Source organism: Poecilia latipinna, unplaced genomic scaffold, assembly GCF_001443285.1.
Source record: "Poecilia latipinna isolate Pla-1442-1.1 unplaced genomic scaffold, P_latipinna-1.0 Scaffold827, whole genome shotgun sequence".
Classification (NCBI taxonomy): Eukaryota; Metazoa; Chordata; class Actinopteri; order Cyprinodontiformes; family Poeciliidae; genus Poecilia; species Poecilia latipinna.
Window position 1 is genome coordinate 153361 of NW_015113443.1, and position 25760 is coordinate 179120.

At 43.1% G+C, this 25760-nt stretch overlaps 1 protein-coding gene across 2 annotated transcripts; it reads right to left on the reverse strand.

The window, feature by feature from the left end:
* Positions 1-6522: 6522 nt before the first annotated feature.
* On the reverse strand, positions 6523-24991 carry rnf216 (ring finger protein 216). Of its 2 annotated transcripts, none has more exons than XM_015047451.1 (18): positions 24863-24991; positions 23844-23961; positions 22331-22461; positions 21124-22209; positions 20341-20417; positions 20113-20221; positions 19187-19348; positions 18990-19101; positions 18719-18852; positions 18346-18396; positions 17448-17585; positions 16549-16697; positions 16347-16425; positions 10763-10860; positions 9049-9271; positions 7717-7786; positions 6918-7289; positions 6523-6720 (listed from the first exon to the last, which is right to left on the reverse strand). In XM_015047451.1, the coding sequence occupies exons 2-17, from the start codon at positions 23905-23907 to the stop codon at positions 6925-6927; spliced, it is 3048 nt and encodes a 1015-aa protein (XP_014902937.1). In that variant the 5' UTR covers positions 23908-23961; positions 24863-24991; the 3' UTR covers positions 6523-6720; positions 6918-6924. The 2 variants fall into 2 exon arrangements, with proteins under 2 accessions (XP_014902937.1, XP_014902938.1); XM_015047452.1 differs by lacking the exon at positions 24863-24991 and adding an exon at positions 24495-24595.
* Positions 24992-25760: the final 769 nt, after the last annotated feature.

Consider the following 25760-nt stretch of genomic DNA (forward strand, 5'->3'; position numbering starts at 1 on the left):
AACAGTATAAAGGGTCAAAAGCCGGCGCAGATCAACACACGTTTCCGTACGTTTGCTGCACTCTTGCACAGTTGGATTCATTTCTTGCTCCAAGTCCAAGGCACAGACATTATCATGGCTAAAAGTGTACAGCGGATAGATGTAGTAAATGTAGTGAAACCATTAATAGATGCCTAGAAAGCTGCTTTTATTATTATTATTTTTCTCGATTTCCCTCGACCAAACGTACACCTGAGCCTTTACGCAGACCAAACTTTTGATACCGGGTGGACGGTCAAGCTGTTTAAAACTGGAATCTGGTGCTAGCAACATGTTCAACATCTCAGCTCCACATCGGAGAACCTTTTTCAAATCAGTTTCTCGGTTTTTTTTTTCTCTTGCCTCTCGGTTCCTACCGTCTCGGTTTGAAACGGACGTTTCATCTCATAGTGTAGTCCCACAGAATCTCAATCTGCTGATTTTTTATTTTTTTTTTATTTTTTTAAATCCACTTAGACGACCAATCACTGCAGTCCGACGAATCGATGCACGATTGTATCGGGTCCAACGTTTTTCTGATGTTCCGAGTGTTTTCATGAAAGGTTCTGGGGAAACGAAAGAAGAGAAGTTCCTCTCTGGGAAACTTTTGGCAAACTGGATGTTGGGAGGGTAAACGTGTGGTAATGACTGTGCCTTACTCTTGAGTTTTGATTTTTGGCAGTAGGATAATTAATTAATAAAAAGAAAATCAAGAAAATGAAAGTCCACACCTTTTTGCTTTGTAAAACTGGAACTTCCTTTTGTATTATTTTGTACAATTTTTCTGGGATATTGTGGAGTACTCTCTCTCTCTCTCTCTCTCTCTCTCTTTCTTGTGCCATTGGTTCACCTGAAATCCAGCAACCAATAAAAACTGGAATTTGGAACGCAAAGTGACTTTTTATTTTATTTTTATTTTCCTGTCTCATTGTTCAGTCGGTGGCATACAAGCATAATTGTGCTGACACACACCAAAGCTGTTGATGTTGTGCATATTTGGCCTGCGTGCAACCACTTTATGGCAGAAAATATAACCCTGCACATCCCTTAGAACACGTCGTCATAGTGATGCATGGTGGAGGCAGCAGCATGCTGTGGGAATGTTTTTCTTCCTTACAGGGGAGATTAATGTAAAATAAAAATAAAAAAAACCTGGTGTGGCCTTGAGACTGGGGAATGGATTATATCAGGGGTCAGTAACCTTTAACCCCGAGAGTCTCAGAAAAAATACATGACTGAAACAATTTATTTATTTTTTAATTAAACTAATAATTTACTTTTGTTTTTAGGTTTCAGTTTTTATGAAAATAAATAAATTACATGGCTTAAAACCATTTCCACACTGTAAAAACACAACCTTACAAAGTATGTTTGGTCTAATTTTGGTTTTTGTCCCATTACTGCAAATGTTTTGGTGCACTTGAAATGAAACGATAGCTTACATGTAGCTTTTTAGCAAAAAATATGAGCTTGTTTTAAGTGAATAATTCCTTAATATTAGTAAAATGACAAGTTCCACTGGCAGATGGAAACTGTTTGACCTCTACTTGCACTTTGTTGTGTTGGTTGGTTGAAGTGAAGTGGTGGAATCTAAACCAACTTGCATTTTTCACACTAAATGTCTGGATACAAGGAGAAAGCCCAGCTGTTATAATTTAATTTTAAATGTTCAAGTTTTCAGCTGAGGAAACGGCAGAAGAACAAAAAGTCTTTTTAACCTTCAAAACATCCTAAGCATATTTTTGATTTGTCTGCATACCTGTGCAAATGCCAACCTTTTCCTTTTTTTTCTTTTTTTTTACTTTTGAACAAACTTTATGGCCACGATTTAGCTCCATACTGGCCTCCCTCCTGGTTCTGACCACAGCGGCTCATGTGTTGTCCCACTCGCACACATTTATGTGGGAGATCCACACACTTTTTTTTCCCTCCGTGTCTCCTGAATAGAGCCTTTGTGTTGAAACATTTATTCTGGAGCTGTGTGTGTGTGTGTGTGTGTGTGTGTGAGAGAGAAAGGGGGGCAGTGCGTCCCTCTGAAAGATCCAGGTGGTAACGTCGGGATGGAGCCTCCAGAGCATTTCTCCCCAATCTGTTTCCCAGATCCCAGAGGACCAACAACCGACACGGCTGAAAACAAAAACTCCTCCTCTAATCTCCCATCAGTCCTCTCTCCCTCCATCCATCCTTCATCCCGGCCTCCATTTTTTTTTCAGCTCCTAAGATGAGTCACAGAAAATGTGACCCATTTCCCAGGAATGGTTGCGGCGGTCTGCGGCTAAAACGCCGACTAGCTCAGATCAGGAAGGCTGAAGGCAGAATGGCCGCCATCTCCTCTGCAGCCCGTCCGGCATCAGTGTTGCCATGGAGACGGCAGCTGCGAGCGGGCGCCCGAGATATGGGGCGCCTCGATCTCCAGGCTCGTATCAAGAAGAAGAAGAAGGCGTCTGCCTTTCATCATATCGACCACGTGGCTCCATGGCGCTCTAATCGAATCTGCCTCCACGTTTCCCCAGTCAGACAGTCGCAGGTCCGGCTCCGGGTCAGTGGGTCAGGCGCTAATCTCTTTAGGGGACGTGGGAGATGAATAGCAGGATGACTCACTAATGCAAATCAAAGACTTTCTGCGAGCTTTCACCTCTGCAGCAGGCGTAGTGTTTTCCTGGGTGGCAGTGGGAGTTCATTTGAGATTTTTAGATATTAAAATCTGAAAAAAAAAAAAACGTATAGTCGTCTTGGCACGAAAAGTTGAATAAATGGGATTTCGCTTCTTTGTAGCAAAAATAATTTATTGTATTAGTGGTTGTGTACACGGAGGCTCGCGAAAGTATTCACACCCCTTGAAGTTTTCTATGTTTTGTCACATTAAAACCACAAAAATTTATATATTTCATTGGAATTTAATGTGAAAAATAAGTACAAAGTGGTATACAAGAAAATGATTTTCAAAACATTTTTTACAAATGAAAAACTGAGAAGTGCGGCGTGTCTGTGAGTGCAAATCGATTAAATGAGGCCTAATCTCAGTGCAAATCCAGCTGCTGACAAAATATGAAAACATTCAAGGAATATGAATACTTTTATAAGCTGCTTTTTCGTCCATGTTTAATGCTGCACTTCCTTGTCAGAAAGGCATTTTATTGTGACAAACACACCTATTAATCAGAGGGAGACGAGGCAGACATGAGCAGCTGCTCTGTGCGCTCACAGCTGTAAAAGCGCCGCTCATTAAATTTACATCCCCTCATTTAAAGATACACACAAACAATAACAGACACAAACAGAGGCGGCGGGATGCGGCGCGGCGGGGCCAGGGGGGAAAACACTGGCAGACACCAGCGGTCCCAGAGGAGGAAGCTTTCACACACACACACACACACGTTCATCGACTCCAGTGGAGTCCAAAATGGGGCACACGGGCCGTTTGAGGTACCTCAGGGGAAGTTTGTGTGGCCCAACAAACGTGATGCAAAAAAAAAAGGCATATATTTGGTTTTCCACCTCAAGGTTTCAGAAGTTGATGCAGTTAAAAAATAAAAACAAATTCAGCAGAGAATTTTTTTCCTACTATGGATAAAAAAAAAAGTACTTATCTTTTATTTTAATTCGACATCATAGTAAGCAGGACCAGTAACTGGAGCCCCCATTTAGTAAACTCAGCTAAATAAAGCAGCAACAGAGATTTTGTTGCTGAAAAAAATAGCACAAATATGAGAAAAAACATAATTTCGGATAGTTTGCAGTTCTTTATACATAGATGTTATTCAAAAACTTGAGATTTTATGATGATTTAGAACTTCCTGTTCTCCAGAAATCACACCTCTATTTTACTTAAATGTTGTGTTTATGTTTGTGCAGGTAAAAGTGAGTTATGTAATCTTTTGTTTTAATCTAAATTTTGTGGCTCTCAATCACTTTTTACATTTTTAGACCAAAATGTGTGGACACCCGTCATCTACAGCTGTCCTTGTGAGACATGAATCTCGCCCGCGCTGACCTTCAGGATTTCAAGGTCGTTTGCTCATGAGCGCAGACCGCCGCTGTGGTCGCGGATCTGAATGGCAGGAAGTTTCTGGCGCTGAGCTGCTTTGTCCATCTCAGGTGTCGCAGAAGATATGTGGGTCGCGTCTGGTTCGTGTTTTCTCCCAGAACAAAAAGCTCTAATCTGGGCCATCGAAGAGCCATTGAGAGCTCCAGGTCCGGAGCCAGGGTTCGATGAAAAGCCTGTTTGTTTTTGCCGAGTGCTCTTTCAAAATGGAGGATGAAGGTTACTGTACTGGAAGCTCGACTTACACATTTCATTGTGGAGGCTGGATTTGGTGCCAGATTTGATCCTGAACGAGAGAACTAAAGGTTAGCTGACGCTGGCGTAGAAACAAACATCTTCTGGTTTAACTTATTATAATTTATTTAATATCAGGTTTTGAAAGATAAACATCAAACCTAAAAATCCTGGGAGTCTACAGCAAATATAGTGTTTATTTTTTTATGTTCAGATTCTTTAGGAAGTGTGAGTCTGAATAAATCATAAAGTCGATATAAAGGCATAATAAGACTGTGGCGCCATTTGCACATTTAATGATCAGGTTTCCCACTGTTGAATCTTCAACAGGAAGATTAGCAAAGGACTGAACACACGACCCTGAGGGACACACCGTGACGGAGCTGGAGACGTTCTGATGAAGAAGTTCAGAGTTCAGGAACGAGCAGCAGTTTGGGCCAAGCAGAAGTTTTTCTATTAGCTTCTGGGGAATGAATGCATAGCATCTATTAAAACTTACACACGTTTTTACAATGATTATGCAAATCTTTTGTCTGTCTAATAAAAATCCTAGCATAACAAGATGCTAACAGAACAGAGAAACGTGAAATTTTTGAATTGTAAAAGTGCTTCAGAGTTTAAAGTGACTTTTATATTTTCAATCCAAAAATACAAATGAACTCAAAATAAACCTAAAATATCATCTAGAATAGACGGCTAATGTGTTTTTAGCATAAATCTAATTTATGCCGTAGAGATTATTCCTGTCGACGCTCAAAAGCTGGACAATAAAGAAAAGGTTCTGGATAATCCAACTCCATCCTCTGTGTTTTCAGTCTTTATGGCAGTGGGTGTGAATGAGTGACGGCTTGAATTGGTGGAACTGTCCTTTATTTTCGTCTAATCGCATCAGCCGAGAAGGCCCTTTGTTGACTACATGAACAAAGTCATTAGCTGATAATTCTCTTTAATTCTCTGCAACCGTAATCCAGGAGCCTCATCTGGGAAACCCCGCAGCATAATCAGGGGCTTAAAAACAAAAAAAAAAAGGGAACAGATAAATTGCGGAATGAAATTTAACAAACCAAAAACCTACACAATTTTTAAAATAATATAGATTCAGAATAGTGATGATGGAATGAAACGAGCTGAATATTTTTTCACATTTGAAAGAAATCCGAAAATGATTTTGATGAAGCAACACGGCAGCGAATGAGCTGATGTTTATGTATTTTAAATGTCTGAAAGTTTAAGTTTATACTTCTTTCTGCTCCTTTTCATTCATGATTTCCTTTAGTTGCTACATGAGCGATTCATACTCAGGGAATCAAATAATAAAAAAATAAAAACATTTTATTAGACGCTAATCAAATCCAGCGTCTAACTGCAAAACGCTGTGCAAGGCAGAAAACTAACATGAAACCATGAACACACCACATCTATAGAAACACGGTGGTGGCAGTATCATGCTGTGGGGAATTGATAAGAGGCACATGTTTTTATTTTTTTTATAAATTTCTTTTCCCCTCAATTTTTTGATTTTTCAAACATAAATTCCCCAAAAAGAAAGTTAGTTTAGTTACTGGAGAAAAGCTGGTTGAGGGTTTTCTTCCAAACAGCTGGATGATGACCTTCGTGGATGTTCGCAGGGTCAAAGGTCAGGGCCATGAGGTTACTGTATAACTTTTAAAGGGTAGAAAACCGATCAGAATCGCTGCAGCGCTCCTCTCTCTGCTCTTCTGGCGTCTGCTCTAAACGCAGTGCAGATCGCTGGAGTCGTTTTCACTTGGCTGCTCCTTAGAGACGAATAATCTCATTAAAATCTAATTCTGGCTCATGCATAAATAAAACCGAAACAGCAGCAAAAAAAAAAGAAAGAAGAAGAGCCTCTTCCTCCTCCTCTTCCTCATGCAATCTGTGACTAACAGCATTTGGAGCCCAGGGCTGCAGCGGAGGTTCCTTTGTGTTTGCAGCAGCAGCAGCAGCAGCAGCAGCAGCAGCAGCAGCCTCCATGATGGAACCGGAGGCGGCGTGCCGCCAAGTGATCCGTCACACTCACACACACACGGCTGAACAAAGGAGAACGCTCTCTGAGAAACGTTGCGACGCCAGCGCCAATGCGAATGCTGTGATTGGAGGAGAGCGCCCCCCCTGGTCTGGTTTTTGTGACTCAGCCCGTTTTTCTTTTTCGTTTGTTTTTCTTTTTTTTTTCTTCCCTCCTGCGTGAGACGACGGCGGAGGCGGAATTCTGAGGCATCGTGAAGAAAACTTTATTATTAGAAAATTCACACCTGTTAGACAAAAATACAGAAGGGAATGCTAAACTTCAATATGTTTTTTTTTTGTTGTTGTTTTTTTTCCACTTTTATACAATTTTATTACTCAAAAATATCTGTAGAAACCGGACAGAATCTGCCTCAGCGGTCCGTCGATTCGGTTCGGGTCTGTAAAGAGACAGAGAGAGAAAAAAACTAAAAACTAAAAGTAAAACGGGAACGTCCTCTTGAATGACAGAAGTCAGCAGAAGGCAAATTAAAAGGAGAGCAGAGCTGCGTCTTTAATGCAGTTCTGATCTCAGTGCTTGTTACGTGGAGAGGAAGCCTGGCTGTGACGCCGCGGTCGGGACGGGGCGGCGACTCACCGCGCTCTCAGTAGCGTCTGTAGTAGTGTGGTGGGGGTCCGTAGTGCATGGGCAGGTCCATGAAGGGCGGGTTGTGGTTGTGCTGGTTGTTGTTGTTATTGTTCAGGGGGGGCACGTGCTGCAGCGGGGGCACGTAGGGCGCTGGGGGCAACCGCGGGATGATGATGGGGTGGTAGATCCGGCCCTGCGGCGGCGCCGGAGCCGGAGGGTGGTAGCGGGCGCGAGGGGGGACGAAAAGGGGGGCCTGAACCGCCTGGGGGATGGCGGGCGGGGCGTTGGGCTGGGGGGGGTTCTCCGGGGGCGGACCCACACGGGGCCGTTTAGAGTCTTTGATGGCCTCAGGGGGCGGGCCGACCCTCTTCCCTGAATTATCTGACAGAAGAAGAAGAAAATAAGAGATTTATAAGGAGTGATGGCTGGATGAGTAAACAGATGAATAGATGTATGACAGATGGACAGATAACCATTTTCACAATTTCTCTCAACCCTTATGTGACCGCTGCTGCTCGTGCACTTGTAAAACGTTTTCCTTCCTCTCAACTTTCTATCAATACATCTGAATAAGGTTTACCAGCTTCTTCAGCTCTGGACTGTTTTTTTTTTTTTTTTTTTGAAGCGTAGCAAATTTAATAAGTTTAACATTTTCAACTGACATAAACTAATTTGTCAGCAAAATCCTAATTCATTCAGACGTCAGATTAAATCATCCTGGGAGTCCGGATCTTTTCTCTCCCATCTTTTAGAAAACAGAGACGCGAAGTCGAGGGAAGCGGCAGAGAAACCCGTCCTGCTGACTCACCTGCACACTTCTTGCTCAGCTCAGCTTCGCCCTCCTTCTGGATCTCCTGGATGATTCGCTCGTCATCTTGCTGCAGAAGTAAAACAGAAAGAGCTTCATGTCAAACCTGCTACAGCAACTACCAGGTTCCCCCTTTTGACCTCATGATAGCAGAAAAATAAAAATAATAATCACAAGATTCAACCAAAACAAGAGCGTGCAACACATCGTCATGCCAACGTATCAACGCCAACGCCTGGACTCAAATTTCTAGATTTTCAGCAAAACAACAACAAAAAAAAAAGGTCTCCGGTTGAAGATGCTACACTGTCAGTCTCTCTTTCTCTCTGTGCGTTTGACAATTTGTGAGACGACACAACAGTTTAAATGGCAGCCAATGTAGAAGAGTATTAAAGAGCCGTTTCAGCTAATTTACTTCAGCTGCTTCTAAAAAGATTAGCCCTGACAGACTGGATTACGAAACACTGAAGACGGATCCCATAAACAAAAGCTTGTTAAGTTTCACAACAGTTTCAGAGCTCCGGCATTTTAACCAGACCCAGAGGAGCAGCGCCAGCCTGAAACTCTGACAGAAAGAGGTTTGAGTCAAAAAAAAAACAAAAAACAAAAAACAGGAAAAATCTGTTAAAAACATTAAAAAACTTAAAAACCGGTGGTGAGACGTTAAAATCAGGGTGTAATTTGGCTGATTAAAGGTAAAGGATGCTGTCAAAGCACCACGAGGGGCTAAAAACAAAACAAGCAAGTACATTGGATAAATAATGAATAAATAAAAAAAAGGTTAAAATAAATATCCATATAAGAAAGTGAATAAAAAATTTGCAAAAATTAAATGCCTTAAGATCTTTCTTATCACTGAACTTTAGAAAATGAAAAAAAAAAAGTCTGGAAACAAAACAAATCAAACACTTTTAATTTCTCAGTTTTCTTTTTTTCCTGTAACGATTTAAACCTGAAAAATGAGAAAAGTAAATTCCAGAGCCAGAGATGGAAAAATATACATATGTAAATATAAATAAATATAAAAGTCTGTAAAAAATAATAATTTTCAATCCATTTTTTTGTTTTCAGAGATCGTCTGGCTTGTGTTTGGTGAAGGTCAGAGGTCAGCCGCCTCCCCTCAGCGTATCTTCACAGGCCCGACTTTTAATCCCGTCGTTTGGCTTCGTTGCCATGGCGAGCTCCGTGCCAGCTTATTGGCCGGCTGGGAGCTAAATGATGCTTCTGGCTGCCAGAGAAGCTGCAGCCAAGCTGCACTGTGGGTAACGAGGAGACGGATACCAGGCTAAAAAAACAAACAAAAAAAAAAACGGTGTTAGCGTTCGGACTCACCGTGGGGTCGGTCCAGAGCGAGCATTTTCGACAGTGCCTGCAGGGGGCGCCAGGGGAGCGGGCGTGCTGGCAGAAGTGGTTGTAGCCTGTGATGGGCTCCCGGCACAGGTAGCACATGAAGCTGCCGCAGCGGCACGACATCCGGTTGCAGCCCTCCGACTTCACCAGGCCCGTCCCGCACTTCACGCACTTCCTGACCCGCGCCGCCGTCATCCGCTCCTCGCTGCGGTTAGAACGGCGACATGGTGACGGTTTTCACAGCGAAGCGAGATCAGAAAGATCGTTTCAACACAGTCTGCGACCACTCGTGGTTTTTACTTCACAATAACGACGCAGCGTTCGTGCAGGTTCCACCAACTCAAATTTAAGACTTTTTAAGACGTCTATGAATGAAATTTAAGACCTGGGTCACAACAGAAACGTAGAAAAGAAAATCAAGTATTTTACATATCAGCGCCAAACTTTTTCTTTTGCCTAACATGCGCGTAACATTAGCAATAAAAGTGAGCCGGTAAATGAGATGAACCTTGTTCAGTCAACTGGCTATAATTTACACCAGCTAGCAAAGGTTTATTAGCAGTTAGTTAGCGTGAAGCACCTCGAGTCACAAAACGTAAGAAAGATGTTTGTGTGCGACTCAAATTTTTGCCTGACAGAAAAACTACATAGAAGGTAGGAGGTTGAATAGTTTTGCTGCAACAAAATTTAAGATCTGTAGCAAACATATTTAAGGCCAACTTGCTTATTTTCTAATGAATTTAAGACATTAGGCCTTATTTATACATATATACAAATTTAAGACTTTTTTAAGGACCATTCTGAATGAAATTTAGGACCTGAATCATAATGAATATATATGAAAAGAAAGTTGTATATTTTATACAGTAGTGCCAAACGTTTGTTGCCTAGAAGCTTTGTAGCATCGTACAAGTTGGCAACAGAAGTGAGCCAATGGCAGTCTGGTGTTGTCCTAAAAACCAGTAGTACACTTTTGCACACAAAAAAAAAAAAAAAAATCTCACTAGCTAGCTAACAAGGGCTTAAACCCAGCTAGTTAGCGGCATCCTCAACCGCTTCGGATTACAGAACGTAACGAAGACGTCTGTGTGACTCAAACTTTTGCCTGACAGAAAAGTCTCCAAGACTTTTCTACATGGAATATATGAGAGTAAATCGTCCTGCCGGGACAGAAAAATAAATTTAAGACATTTTTAAGGCCTTAATTTCAGATGCATGAAGTTGCAGACTTTTTAAGACCTCCACTCTTGTGGGAAAGTGCAAAAGCTGTCCTCTTGTGCGCCTGGTTTCGTCCCGTTACAACAACAGGACGACCGATTCATCTACCAGATCTCTTCCTGTGTCTTTCAGCACCAGGAAGTAAAGCTGCTCCAAAAACAGGAAGTGGCGCCTCTGAGCCTTCTGGGTCGAAAGGAAGCAGCTGGCCCGCCGGCACGGCTGCTTCCCGGAGCGTCGTCCGGGAAACTGATATTGTTTACCCAGCGTCCTCTCCTGCCAGAGAGGGACGGCGGACGGGAAAATGAGCCGGGACTCGAATCCAAATGCGCACAAAGTGTCAAAATGGGTGGAAAAACAAAATATCTAGACAAATAAAAGTTTGTATCAGAGGTGTTTGGTTTCCGTCGGGTCGAAAGCTGACAAATGCAGGTTCTCTTAACAGAGCGGCTACGATAAGCAGACGTGTGAGGGAACTTACAACAGAACTCTCATGCGGATCTCGTCCCTCTCCAGAACCTGCTCGCAGGTTTTTCCCACATGCTGCTTCCACTGGACGTGACACTTCCTGCAGCTCTCCTAAAGGAAAAACAAACCACAACAAAAACCAAAATTAGATGAGAAATCAGGGAGAGGAGAACATCTAACCAAATTACAGATAAATATTTTCAGCACGCACAGGGCTTTGGTCGGACATAGGTTAAAAATAAGGCTGATTTTGCCATTTTAAGCTTCTTTTTTTTTGTTGAAACATTGCATCTAAGATCCCAAATGCTTGCCACACATATAACACAAGGAATGATTTAACAGGTTGTTTTACTCCTCCAGTATATAGCAGGAATACCGGATGAAAATCTGTCACATTTAGAGGAACTAGAATGTATAAATCTCGTCCTTTATCTGGTTTTAAATGCAACAACCACCAGAGATTTTATTAAAATGTGTTTAAATTGGACACTTATGAAATAATATGTTGCCTTACGAATGTGATACCAAGTGTGTGTAACTGCTTTTGTGATGAATGTGTTTTTTTTGGTTGTTTTTCGTAATGCTGTGCACTGCAGGAAGAGTAGCCATCATCACGGCAATGGCTAACGGGGATCCAGATAAACGACGAAACCAATCAGAAGCTGCGAGTGAAGCAGCAGGTCAGGAGATTTCTTTCTGTGAAAACGTCTGAAGAAAGTCAAACTAGACAGAGAGAATCTATGAACATCACTTTTCCAGAGATTTAGGTCTGGACTTTGACTGGGCCGTTCTACCAGATGAAAATGCTTCGATCTATTGTAGCCCTGGTTGTGTCTTCATGGCTGTTGTCCTGCTGGAGGCTGAACCCAGCTTATGTTGCTAAACGATACGTTCTTGTAATCAATATGAGTTGATATCGATAATTACTGATTGGTTACTCAACAGGTTGCTGCTAGGCAACCAAAGAGCGAGTGAGTTAGTCGATGCCACTAGCTAGCCTTGAGTGTTTGCGAGACTAAAGCCTTTCCTCTGCCTACAACTCCCAGAATGCTGTGCGGTTCTGGATGGGACTTCAGTGAAATTGTTGAATATTCTACATCTAGACAAATTTATCCATCAATATCGATAGATATTGTTATTGATTTATTGTCCAGCTGTATCCGTACCCCTGCTGAAGACAAGCGCCCACCCACCCCCAGCCCCACCCATCAGGATGATCCGTGTTTCACTTTGACGGCTTGTTTGCATGTGGGCCACAAAGTTTACCAAATTTCTCCAACATGTTTGCTGAGCTATCAGCTGAAAAAGAAATCCCACCGTGCGAAATCTATATATTTTTCTCCTTCCACACAGTCACCTTGGTAACTGTTTCTAAAACCTGCAGTTCCACATCACATGTCATCCATCTTCTCTGACATCTTCCAAATCCAAGCCAAACCAGAGGCACTGCATTAAGAGCAGCACCCCCACCCTTTAGCATCTGCTCTGTATGCTGCTGCCGTGGCCACTGCAGCACACACCCCATTCACAGACATCTAGGTGCAGCTTCTTTTCTTTTTTTTTTTTTTCCTTTTTTGCCGCAAACGTCTGTCTGCGGCTGTAGGATGCTCGGTTGCCTAGGAACAAGAACAAACTCCATCCTCCGGCCTGCTTTGTCTCGCCGGGGCGCCGACACGTGCACGCCTCGGACGGCTCCCCTCGCCTTGCTAACCCTTAGCTAAGTGGTGCTGCCATAAATATTTGAGTCGCTCATCTAATATTGAACGACAGCTGATGCGGCTCGGCGAGATCCAATCTGACCTTTGCGTGGGGAGGCGGTCACGCCTTGGCTCTGCATGCTTTAATCACCGCCTGAGCACGCGCGTCTGCGCAAATCTGCTTCTTATTTGCGCCAACAGTATTTTTCCCTGACGCGGCTGTGCGGCGTGCAGGTTCAGCCAAAGGGTGAGGAACTGGATTACTGTTGGCGTTTGCAGAAGGAGAGAGACGGCGAAGACAACAAAAAAAGAAAAAAAAAAGGAGGGAGGAAACAGGAACCGGTCTGCAGCAGAGAGAAGAGAGAGAAAAAAAAACCTAGGATCAAACAAAGAGGGGCAGAAGAGCTAGAGGAGGGGAGGAAAAAAAAGAGACGGAGTAGAGAAAGATCGCCCCCTAGTGGGTTTACAGAGAGCGAAAAGAAAAGCAACACAAGAGAGAAAGCCACACAAGAGAGTGAAACCATGCGACTGAAAAGCAGGAAGACACCTGAGCTCTTATAGCGCGGCTAAAAATAACGACGTCAGGGTCCGACCTTAAAGGGGCGTGGCTTCGTCCGCCCCGCAGTGCTTCACCTGTACGTCACTAAAGGTGTGCCGGAGGTAAAACACACATTCGCTTTAAAAAAAAAACAAAACAAGGAACCTTGCACTTTTAACAAGCCTCGCCTTCTTTTACTACTTGCTCCAACTCGCCTCTCCTCTCCCTCAGCTCTGCCCCTCCCTACGCCCGGTTTCATTCATATCTTTTCTCCCCTCCCACGCTGCTCTCTAGTGCTGCAGCAGCCCTTATAAGGCAGTGCAGGCCGTCTGAGGCGCTCCCAATTGAGATGGGGCATTGAGGCTGTGCAGAGGTGAGCGTTTAATTGCTGAAGGAAGAAAATTAAGAAAACACGACAAGACGGAGGCAGTGGCGTTTGGAGATCGAACGAGAAGCAAAGAGCGTTAAAGTGCTTTATAAAAGTATTCACATCCCGTTAAACACACGTAAGGAGGTATTCTGACCTCCAAAGTTGCCTCTGCTTCACAATTACTATGATGCTGGATGGTAAATTGCCCCAGAAGTTATCGCAATAAACGATTATATTGTTGCTTTGAGACCTTTTTCAAGTAAAAGGCAAAATAAGACAAGAAGACACTCCCAAACTTTCATTTCTAACAAATATTCATCATCACTTTAAATGTCTGCTAAACAGAAACAAATAAAATGAATTATGGAGTCTCTGTAAACAAAACAGTCCTTCAATAAAAGCGGGTCGATGAGACCGGAGACTTTTGTTAGCCTGTTTCTGACAGAAAGAGCGAGAGGAAAGAGGAAAACAACACATCAGGCAAATGGAAATTATTGAGCTCCTTTTAATTTATCATGGGATGAAATGATTTACTGTGACAATTATGCACCCAGTTGGTGTAAATTATGCATTAAAAAAAAAGTTCAAGAGCTAAAAGTAGAGACTCTGCAAAGTTCCACATGTTTGTGTTAGTGGTTCTGACAGCAAATAAAAAGGCCCAGACACATGTGGATCGCATTAACACACACACACACACACACACACACACACACACACACACACACACACACACACACAGGAGAATCTGGGTTTCAAAATGATGTTAGCAGCTTCCCCAACCAGTAAGAAACCAGAGGAGAGCCGGCCAATGGGAGGCGGCTGGGTGGGCGGGGCTTAACAGAAGTGTGTTAGTTACATAACCTCCTGTGGGGCCACATCGGACCTACCTGGAACCGGTCCCTGCATCTGTTTAACGGACTCAGGTGTTTATGTGTGTGTGAACCAAACAACTAAACACACCCTCATGTTTTTACACACAACAAAGAAGAACATTTTACTAGGCCAGAGCTTGCTGCCAAGAAGGAACAAAACAACAAAGCCTAAAACGGACAGAGCATGCGGTTCTCTCTGAGCCCATCCCAGCTGCTGCTAACTGTTAAAGCATGCTAATTAGCGATGAATCAGAACCAAAGAAGAAGAAGTCTGCCGAACTTTTCCTGCTCTGGATCAGGAGTGAGCAAGCCGGGCAGGAAACCCAACCTGTGCAGGAGAATCAGTGAACCTCTGGCTCCACCTAGAGGCCGATTACGGTAAACGCCGTGGATCGCCTGACTGCTGTACAAACTGCTGCAACTAAATGTCAGAATCGTGCAAGGCGGAAAAAAAGCAAAAGGGAAACTAAGACGTCGGACGATTTCGGTTTCACCTCGGATCACCCAGGTGATCCGAGGTGAAATACCGGGGGTGGAGGCGCACCTGGAGGCCTTTTTATTTTACGTCTCAACCAGATTAACGTCTCTGGATTAGAATCTGAGTCTGTTCTTTTTTTCCTCTGAAGTTCCAGCTCAGTCAAACTGTAAACCTCAACATTTCACCCCAGACTCTCCACTGGATTAAGATCTAGTTCATCCTAACATAAGATTAAATTTTAATCCAAGCTAGCCCCAAAAAAAAAAAAAAAAAAAACTGCACAGCTCCAACTATCACATATTTTAGTAATCGAACAATTGGATAAAAATATATTAGAAATACATTAAAAGACACAAATAAACAAGCAACTCCTTTCTTAAAAAAACTAAATATATTCTTGCCTAAAATGTAATCGCATAGCGCTCCTTATAGTCCACTCTTGATCATTTAAAGATTAATTTATTCTTTTTTTGCATTAACCAATTGATAATTGGACAGTAAAAGGTACTTATCAGCAGATTTTGTTTCTTTACCGAATTTAAACCAGGTGGAGCTGAAGCAATGCCACTTGAGGTGCTCTGGGTAAAATATATTTACATTAAAAAAAGTCTTTTTTGGCTCAATTACTGCTCTGAGAATGTTGTTCTTCAAAAAAAAAAAAAGAAGACCTTTTTGAGTCACTTAGCGATTAATTAATGGCTAAAATATTTGACGATTATATCAATAATTGATTAATCACAATTAATCGTTTCAGCCCTAAAAAAATAAGAGATGTCCAGTTTGTTCTCCAACAAACCTCTGAGGCCTTCACAGAACAGAGACTGACCATTACCAACGTCTGACGGAACTTTATTGTTGGGATCAGAGTAAAGGGGGACGAGTTCGAACACTATTATTTGACAATTATGACGATTTTCTGCTGGTTTGTGACTTTAAACACTGAAATTGGAGAATCTAACATGTAAAAAGGTGAAAAAGTTTAAGTGGTCTGACAAAAAAACCTTGCGTAACTAACAATTATTTGAAAAAAACAACAACAAAAAAACAAAAACAAACAAACAAAAAAAAAACACAGTAAGTAGCTATTACCTAACAGAGGCCTTGCCCTTTTAACCCAAAGCCACCAAGTAAAAAATACACACTTTTAGGACAGATGCAAACAATGTTCTCTTATCCAATAACAGAGAAAAGAGTTTGTGGAGGAGATGTGGGAAACATTCCCACCAGCAGAAAGCCGAGGACTGACCGAGAGCAAAACACCAAGGCTGTGATTATGTCGCAAGAATGACAACTGGCAGCATATTTGTGAGTTTCTGTCACTTTCTTTCTCACAAACAATAAAACATTTCACTGGAATTCTTGTGATAACCTCACTGGACAAAAAGCCACACACACACGCGCACACACGCACACACACACCTTGCATTCCTGAGACAGGAGAAGATGCAGAGATAAGAAAAAAAAAAAAAAAAAACAGAGGACGAGAGAGGAACCATTTCTCCCCTCCAGCAGGCGTCTCGTCAATCACTCTCGTTCTGATTGGACTGGTGTAATTTATGACGGCTAGAATCAGAGTCTGGACTTTGATTTTCATGAGAGGTCTAAAAGAGAGGTCTGCAGAGGTAGAAGCGGGTGGACTGACCTTGCGGCAGCGCGGGTTAGGACAGCTAAACAGAGACATGTCTTTGTCCAACAAGGCCGGGAAGTTACAAAACGGACACCTGGGAGAGCCGAGAACAACAGAGAGAGAGAGAGAGAGAGAGACAGACGGGTCAGGAAGTGAGAAAACCAGACACATTTGTTGCAGTTCCTTCTTTGGGGTCCGGCCGCACGAAGTGCCTCACCTCACTAACTCGTCGGCGCAGGTGGCCGCCACCGCCTCCTCCGCCTGCCTCTCGTTGTATTTGCACAGGATGTTGTCGGGGAGGACCTTCTGCAGCTCGCACATGGGATAGGAGCACGGGCAGCCGTCCTCCATGCAGCTCAGCTCTGACTAAAACACAAAAAAAAACACAGACTCCTGTCGTCACGGCGAGCGACACCTTCCGGCTGTTGCAAAGCTGCGATTTATCCACCGGGACCCGTAGCTTCTCTACATGCATCTGATGAAAAACTCTGAGCAGCTGTTCCGTTACCGTGGCGACTAAAAGCATTCACAACCCTTAAAGGTAAAGTGGAATAAAGAAAAACCGGATTTCATGTTTTTTCCTCAAGAAAAATCTGAAAAGTGTGGCACGCATTTGTATTCAACCTCTTCCAGTACTTTGGAGGAAGTCTATCACTTTTGCACGTTTTTCTTTGCAGTACATCTTCAACATGTTGTTTCCAGGATTCCCCTGTTTTCAGGTCCAACCAACAGCTGGTAGAAATTCCCCACAGCATGATTCTGTCACCACCATGTTTCTACACAAGGGCTGGTGTGGTCATGGTGAGCTACTGTAAAATTACTACTTCAGTCTATTATTATTACGACTTTACTCTCATATTTCTACAACTTTTTTTCACAATTAAAAATAAAATCCTACAATGTGGCCCTAAAGCTCCTACTGCTGCAGAATCTGAACACAAATGCGCCGTTACTAAAAACAGTTTTAACAAGAAGTACAGTCACTTTCACATCATTTTTGTTTCAGTAAGACACACAAAACCTTAAAATATCCTGGAATTTCTGACGGCCACATAAGAACACTTCAAGGCCGTGGAGACGTCGTGACGTTCTACTGAAGCCACAGGCGGGTTATACCTTGCCGGAGCCGAACACGGCCTCCTGAGCGTATTTGACCAGGCACTCTTTGCAGAACAGGTGTCCGTCCGAGCACTGCGTCATCTTCTCAAAGGCAAACTCCCCGTAGCAGCAGCCGCACTCGATCAGCTGACCGTCCTGTGGAGAGAACAAGCCTTCGTTTACCAACACGAGTCGCCAAACTCCGGCGCTTGACAACATCTTGATAGAAAAACAAGAGGAAATATTTGAGATCAAATTCATTTATTTAAGAAAAAAAAAAGAAAGAGAGAGAGGTCAACATACAAAATAATAATTTGACAGAGTTATAGATATAGGAGCTATTATGTGATGTTGTTTTCCATTTACACTTCATTCAAGTATTTGTCCAACAGGTGCTGAACACTGTTAAGCTGGATACCGAGCTGTGCTCCTGTGGCAAGAGTGAACTCTTTTTTTTAAAATGGTGTTTAGTTTTTAAGTGAGATAAGCCGCTCATCCTGAGGAGGGCCTTCGGGATGACTCAAGAACGTATCTGTACCTCATCTGCTTTCAGAACAATATGAACAATATGATGGTTATAACGTAACTTCTGATTGTTTTTTTTTTTGTTTTTTTTAGCTATTCTTGGAAATCTGGGAAACGCAAAACAGAGGCATGAAAGTAATCTTGTTTAAAAAATGTGTCCTGTTGAACTTTCTGAAAACCGAGGTCGTCTTTTTCTCACTTTGCCGTTTCAAAGTAGCAGAACGCTAAAGACGTGGCGTCCTGTATCTGAAACAAACGCACACTAAACTCAGCAGCAACTTTGTCACATAAAACAGAGTGACCACAGTAAAGCAACCAGGAACCGTTTGGTCAAATGAAGCACTGGGTTGTAGCAAATAAAGTCAGTCGAGCTAAAATATGCGCCTCATACCTTCTTGTATTCATCTTCGTTGACCTGCAGAGCAAGGAGGAAGTCTTCGTGCTGGAGACAGAGAAGGATGATGATGATTATTATTATTATTAGCAGGGGTACTTATATTAAGCAATTTGATCAATTCTGTTGTATAGTTGACAGCTTTGGAGCCAAAATGCTGCGTAAATATGTTGCATAAACTGAAGTACGAAAGTAAAATAAAAAAATGGGCCAAGAACTGAACCTTGTGGAACCTCATCATGGACTCTTTACTTACGGTTTTTATGTCACTGATGGTCTTTATAGCAGCAATTGACCATGAAAGGTAAAAAAAACTTAACATAAAAAGAGATGAAGCGCCATTAATAGTCCAGAAAACAGGTTTGTGTACCTCTGCCCACTCCTTGGCCTTCTGCTGGTAGAACGTCAGCTCCTTTTGGACAGAACCTTCCAGGTTGTTGTACGTCCTGCAGTAGCGCCGGTCGTTCTCCAGAAAATACATCCTTCTGTCCAACTTGTAAGAACCTGGGGTGCAAACGGAGACGCCCGTCAAACTGAGAACCTGTTTTTCAGTTCGTGTTGCGACTTATTTAATCGGCAAGAAAGAATGCACGCCGTCCTGCACAACCCATGAGTGGGGCTGTGAAAACGATTATCCTTACCGTGCTCAAAGTGAAAATCGATGTAGCAGCGCTCCGACGAGGTCCTGCTCCGTCGCCTCTTTCCGGACGAGTCGCCGGATTCCTGCCACTTCTTCAGAGCTTCACATAAGGCCTGGTAAAAAATACAAACCCCCATGTGATGGAGATGAAATGGGCTACAGGCGAGGTGGGAAGTAGGAATAGAGCAGCAGCGGTACCTTGCGTGTGATTGCATAGTGTCCCTTCAGGGCGTTCAGGGCCCATTTGATGTCCTGACAGCTGAGCATCCTGAAGTCTGCCATCAGCAAGTCGGCAGCCTGCATGATTACCATGGGCCCCACCGTGCTCAGCTTGGCGTAGTCGAACAGGTCCTCGGTCACCTGAAGGAATAAAAACACGTGGCCTTTATTCTCAGATAAGTGACTGACGCGCAAACAAACTCATGGAAAACAAGTGGGGGGAGCGATTTCTCCTTTAAACTGCATTTTCCCCCTCTGTACTTAAAGTAAAGTTTGGATTTTTCTAAATTGCACTGCAAGAGAATATTTATTTTCCTTTACCAGGAGTGCCAGAAAGTGATGGAAGGTGCTGAAAATTAACCTAAGTAGCAAAAATTTTGGAAAAACAATTTATTTTCTTAATGAAACCTAATTTTTTCCAGATTCAGAGGACGTGCTGTAATCAGTGACAGCGTCAGCACACGATGAACTAAACAACAGCAGTACCTTATTATTATTATTTTATTTCTTAATTTATTTTATTGTATTATTTTTAAGGAACCAGAAGCTTTTTTATTTACTGCTTTTTTAAAAGACAGCAGTACTTTTCTTAATTATTTATTTTTCTTGACTTTGTTTTTTTTATTATTTTTTAAGACATCAGCACCTTAATTATTTAATTTTTGAAATATTCTTTTAAAGACAACATCAATGTTCTTTGTAGTTTATTTTTGTTCTTTATTTTTATGTTTTAATTCTTTTTTTTGGTGCTGAGCTGTTCCTATTGGCTGATGCCAAAATCAAACAGCAGAACTGGACCACCACTTGGTTTTCTGGAACAAAGGTTCTGATGTTTGAGTCCAGCGACTGAAATCCCACATGAAGTGGAACCTTCTGGAGGGGAGGGCTAACAGAGCGGCACCCACCTCCGCCTGCACGTCTCCTGACTCCAGCAGGATGCTGGTGGGAGCGGCTGTGGCTGCAGCCGCCTCCCTCCTCGGATACTCTGGATTCTCCAGCAGCAGGTTGCAGATCCTGCGACCGGAACGACGCAGAGTTTAAATTATTTCACACCAGGGCGAAAAAACGTAGAGGCGAATTCTCATTAATTAATTATTTACTATTCCTACAATAGGAATGTAAATGCTTCTTACACATTCAAGTCTTTCACATTATTCCTCAGGATCAGTTCTGCTACATACGCTTCCTGGACGTCTGGGAGTAAATCCAGCTGGAGGAGAGAGAGAGAAACGGACAATATGTCATGGTCCTAGTCAAAGTAGTGCAGAAATGTCGATATGAAAGAAAAATAACGCATAAAGTTCAACTTCTGAAAGAAAAATCTTAAGCATGGTATTCATTACCATTTATTCTGATCCCCTAAAAAAATGAAAAAAATAATATAAAAATCTGCCTTCAGATGTTGTCTGATCATTAAATAGAGTCCAGCTGTGTGGGATTTAATCTCAATATAAATCCAGCTACAATGACGTCACTGTGATCACACCGTCTCCACTGTAAAGCACGGTGGCGGTGGAGTCATGCTGTGGCCATGCATTTCTTCATCAAATATGGAGAAATTTTGTATAAAATCTCTACCATCCACTCCAATTTGAATGGAGAGCCTCTATGTTCACGTCTCACCTCAGATTGTCTGTTGGTTTTAGGATTTGGACTTTGACTGGATCATTTTAACAGGAAGATATTTAGTTGGAATATTAAAAAAATAATCGTGATTACAATTATCTCCACCACTTTCTCACATGCATCTTTCTTCACACCAAGGACACAGATTTTCTGTCTCATAATGTGACAATTTGAACAAATATGTAATCATCATCTTTTAGTAAAAGCTACAAACTGCAGCTTTAATGGACATGAATACTTTCGGGGTATTAAATGGTTGTTGGGTGGAGTAAAGTGTGTGAGATACTCACAACTCCAGTGATGAGGGCTCTAACGTGAGGCTGCTGGTCCAGTCCGCCCTGCGGTGCCGAGGGTCCGGGTCTGGCGTCCTCTATCTGGGGAACGGCCTCGGGTGCAGGGGGGACGGCCACCAGAGCTGGCGCTGGATTTACCTGCTCTGGGTTTGGGGCCAGGACGAGCCCGGCAGCCCCTCCTCCGTCATGGGGCACCGGCAGGTTGGCCGGCCGGACTTCGTGGGCGGGTGCCACCGCCACGGAGGCCTGCGGCGGAGGATCCGGGACGGCCTCCGCCGGCGCCTGGCTCCCCAGGATGATCCGGTGGCCCGCCTCAGGAGGACCTAATCTCTCTGGGGCGGCGGCGATTAGAACCGCGGGTGGGACGACGGGCGCAGCCTGAGGCGTCTGGGCGGGGGCCTGGGCCAGGGGCTGCGGCTCGATCTGGACCAGATTGCCCTGCGGCTGATTGTGCGACGGGAAGTTCATGGGCCGCTGCTGCGGCTGAGGCTGGGTTATGAGCGCCGACGCCCGGATGCTGGGCGGCTGCGGAAACACAACCAGGCTCATCTGGAAGACCTTGTGCTGCGCAGACGTGCCCGGCTGCGGCTGAGTCCGTGCATGCGCAGACGACGTACTGGCCTGAGTACCGTGCACTGCTGCTGCGCGTCCGCTCGTACTCGCCGTCTCCTGAGGCTTGGTGGAGGAACACGCCGCGGTTGCAGCTTCACATCGCTGATGCCGCAGTACGCACGCCGAGGGGCCCGGGAGGGGTCCCGACGTGCTCGGCTGAACCTGAAAAACGGTGGCTGTCCCAGACGGCTTAGAGGTAGACGGGGTGTCGGCGGGACGGGCCGGCGTGTTGTCCCGGAACCGCACAGATGCGGGGTGCTTTGGCTGAAGCTGTGCGGGCAACGCCGGGGTGGGGAGCGCCGTGGTCGACGTGTGTGTGGCCGGCTGGTTCGTCCTGATGTCTCTGGAGGTAGAGGCGGCGGAGCCCAGGTCCCCGGCGGCGGCCGTCTCGCTGCTTTGACCCGGGTTGTGTAAGATCCCACTCCATTTGGCTGCTTGGCGGATTATATTCCTGCGTGCCGGAAGCGGTACCTGCAAGAAAATCACAAACACAGCAAATCTACAAAGGGAAAATGCTACATAAGCAGAAATAAACCTAAAACATTAATAAAAAAAAAAGTGAGATAAAGCGTCTGATGGACATGTCAGTCACCTCTAGTATGCTGACGTCGTCGTCATCGCCATCGTCTGGGACTAAAACCGGACTGCCGGGTAAAAAGGTCACTGGCTCTTCATCCGAGTCGTCGGAAATGGTGATGAACTCCTTCTGACCTGCACGAGAGCCTGTGCACACACACACACACACACACACACCGCTGGATCAATAGCAAACATAGCACACTAAACGCTACAAGACAACAATCCACTGCATTGATCATAGCTGTCAAAAGAACTGAGCAATAATTGATCAATTACAAGTGAATTAAGTGATGTACAGCCACACATTTCTAAACATAAGCACAAAAATACGTCAAAATCTTGTAGCAAATATATAGATCTTTACACCAGTTGGTTTGGACGGATTGTTTCTGAAAATAGAAAACTGGATATTAACATTTGTTCTATGATCTGAAAATGGATTTTTGTCCCCTCAAAAAAACAGAAACAAATCTGTTAAGCACACAAATACGTTCCAAAAGTAATGCCTGTGTCAGAAATTACCTTGCCAACGTCACCCTGAATACACCATCCTCACTGTGAAACACGGTGTTGGAATCATCATGCTAAGGGCTGTACTTGTCTCTCACAGATTAGGATCTTAAAATAAGCAGCAAGCGTCTTTTATTAAACCGGTTCATTGCTTTCATTTTCATTTCTTTGTCACCGACTACCTTTACTCAAAAGAAGAGCAGATCGTTTAACTCAGGTGAACAGAGGAAGCACTTTCAGAAGAATTACTGAGCCCATATCCTGTTCTTGTTGCTACTATTTTATAAACCAAGAACTTAGAACAAATTGCCCTAAAAACATGAAAGAAATGTCATGTTTTTCCTTTATTAAACATCTAATGTTTTAAAAATGATTTACAGATGCAATTCAAACAGATATCACACAGTGTAAGTAATTTGTCTGATTTTAATAAAAATAATTAAAAGATTAGTTTTTTTATTTATTTGGTTTTTTTCAACTTGACTTTGGCTCAAATTGCAAAAGAGCTTCAAAAGGCGGTACTAAACACGCAGCAGATTCAGGGTTTCCCCCAGTGTTGTATAAGCCTGGCGGGCCACCAGGCTTTATATGTTCCCCCGCCAGGCTTAACAAGATTATTTATTTATGTCTTTTTAAAATGTCTGCATTTTTTAAGACCTTATAGTTGGTGTTCAGGTGTTACTCTTCCAATAACACATAATTATCAAGTGATATTTTCAAATTTCCTGTCAACTTTAAACATTTTTTAACACAAAAACAAGACGGGCCGCTGGATGAATGACTGCCATGGCACCCAACCACCGGGCTTAGCAAGTTTTCTGGGGGAAACCTTGAAATTCATTTGCTGGAATGGCCTAGTGAAAGTCAAGACATACATCTAACTAAGAGTCTAATAACTGAGGTCCACAGATAAAAGCATGAAACACAGAAAGCATGCATTCAACTATTTTTCCCCCCCTTTTTGTTGTTGTAATGTGACAAAATGTGATGCAGTGCATGTCAGTGATGAGTCCCACCTTGGCTCCGGTGCACGTTGAAGCTGGCCAGGTGGATGACATCATCATCATTTCCATCCGCCATTGTGAAGCAGCACTAACCAGCTCACACTGACAGTCACTGCCCAGTCAGTAGCATCTACAAAAACACACACACAGGGAGAGAGAGAGCTGTCATCATGAAGGTTAAGCAGTATCATCTTTCTCCCTTCTGTCTGTGGAAGTTGGATCATCAGAAATGCAAGTTCCTGTCCGGTGACTGTGGATATATAGCGGTAAGGAACATGAGTCACACTCTTGATTAAAAATGCAGACAGAATTCCCCTAAAATCCACCAGTTGGTTTCATTTTTAATGCATCATTTGTTGCCATAACATATATATGTCAGGCAAAGAATAAAAAGGGCGATGCGGAGTCAGGTGTGCAATGGTCAAACTTTGAGATTTAAGAGGTAAACAAACCATCTATTACCAGGAAATCACATGCTAGCAGTTGAACAAGAGCAACCCCAAGCCCCTTATTAGAATAAACACTGATAGCTAATCCTAAAGTTGATTGTTTACCTGACCCCTGGTTACCGCTTTCCGTACATTTCTGTTAGCTTTGACACAGGGTGCGGCTATTTTAGTCCAGCACCCGCTCAAATATGCTTTAAATCAATCTAAATCTCACGTGTAGTTGAGATATTTCTCGCCAACAGCAGGAGCTGAGAGTGCTGCTGTAGTTGCTCCAAGTAGCTACGCCGTGTTAATCGCATTGACATCAGCTCCGACACAGCCACGACACAAAGAACATTGAGACTGTAGCTTTTTAAAAACAAACAGGCCACTTATCGTCAATCTTTTCCGCTCTATTCGGCGTCGCTTTACTCGATGTGTTTTAGCATGCCTGGCTAACTAGCTAGAATGGTAAGTAGTTAGCTGACAGAAGTCAGGATTTTTCTTTAGTCACTAGCAGCGCTTCAAATCAGTCGCATAAGGAGTAAACCCCGTTTTTCTTTCTTAATAGAGAAAACCCCACAAAATAAAAAGGTTGAATACCGTAGCTTTGTCGTGGATAACCACTAAAAATCCTGGTGGTCTGTCTCCTTGATAGGCTCTATATCCGTGTAGCTTTATCGGTGAGAAACTGCCAAAACATGAAGAAGCGCCTACGTCCTCCTGCTGAATTTTGGGAAATGTAGTCTTTAAGACGTGCTGAGCGTTTCACTTGTACAGAGGCTGTCGGAAAGAGAAAATAAAGCAAAAGTGTAATGTTTTGCTGAATTGAAAGACTTTTCTTCTTTCCACCCGAGTAAGCTCAATAACTACATATATAGATATAAGTGATAAAGACTTAAAAAATTACTAAAACTACTTCCAGAATGGAAATAGGATAAAGTTTTGGTTTCCAAGGTATTTGGAAAATACCAAAAACATTCTAATCTATTTTATATACATTTTGCACAATAGAGCAGCACAAATAAATTCACTGGGAAGGAGGAAATTGAAAAAAAATATATATTTTTCACGAATAGAAATCTGAAAAGTGTGGCATACATTTGAATTCAGCCACACTGAATGCCTACTGTGTTGCTACTGCAACTGCAGGTTTGTCGTAGCATGTCTCTACCAGCTTTACACACCTGGACACAACACATTTTTGTTCATCCTTCTCAGCTCAGCCAGTTTGGACGAAATGAACTCAAACCATTTTAAGACCCAGATTTTAGATATATAAATGCAAAACCTTTTAAGGATGCACGTAGACGTTGTCCAATAGTGATGTTACTTTAGCCAGAGTCCTTCTGTCTCCCTAGGCCTGCATTGGGTTGTCCGGGCGTTTTAGCATAGAGCTGGCCTTCCTGATTAGCTTATCTAAGCCGTAGCTGCTGTTTTAACGGAAAGTACCATAGAAGATGACTGATAACACTAAAGTCAAAGAGGGTCTTTAGAAGCA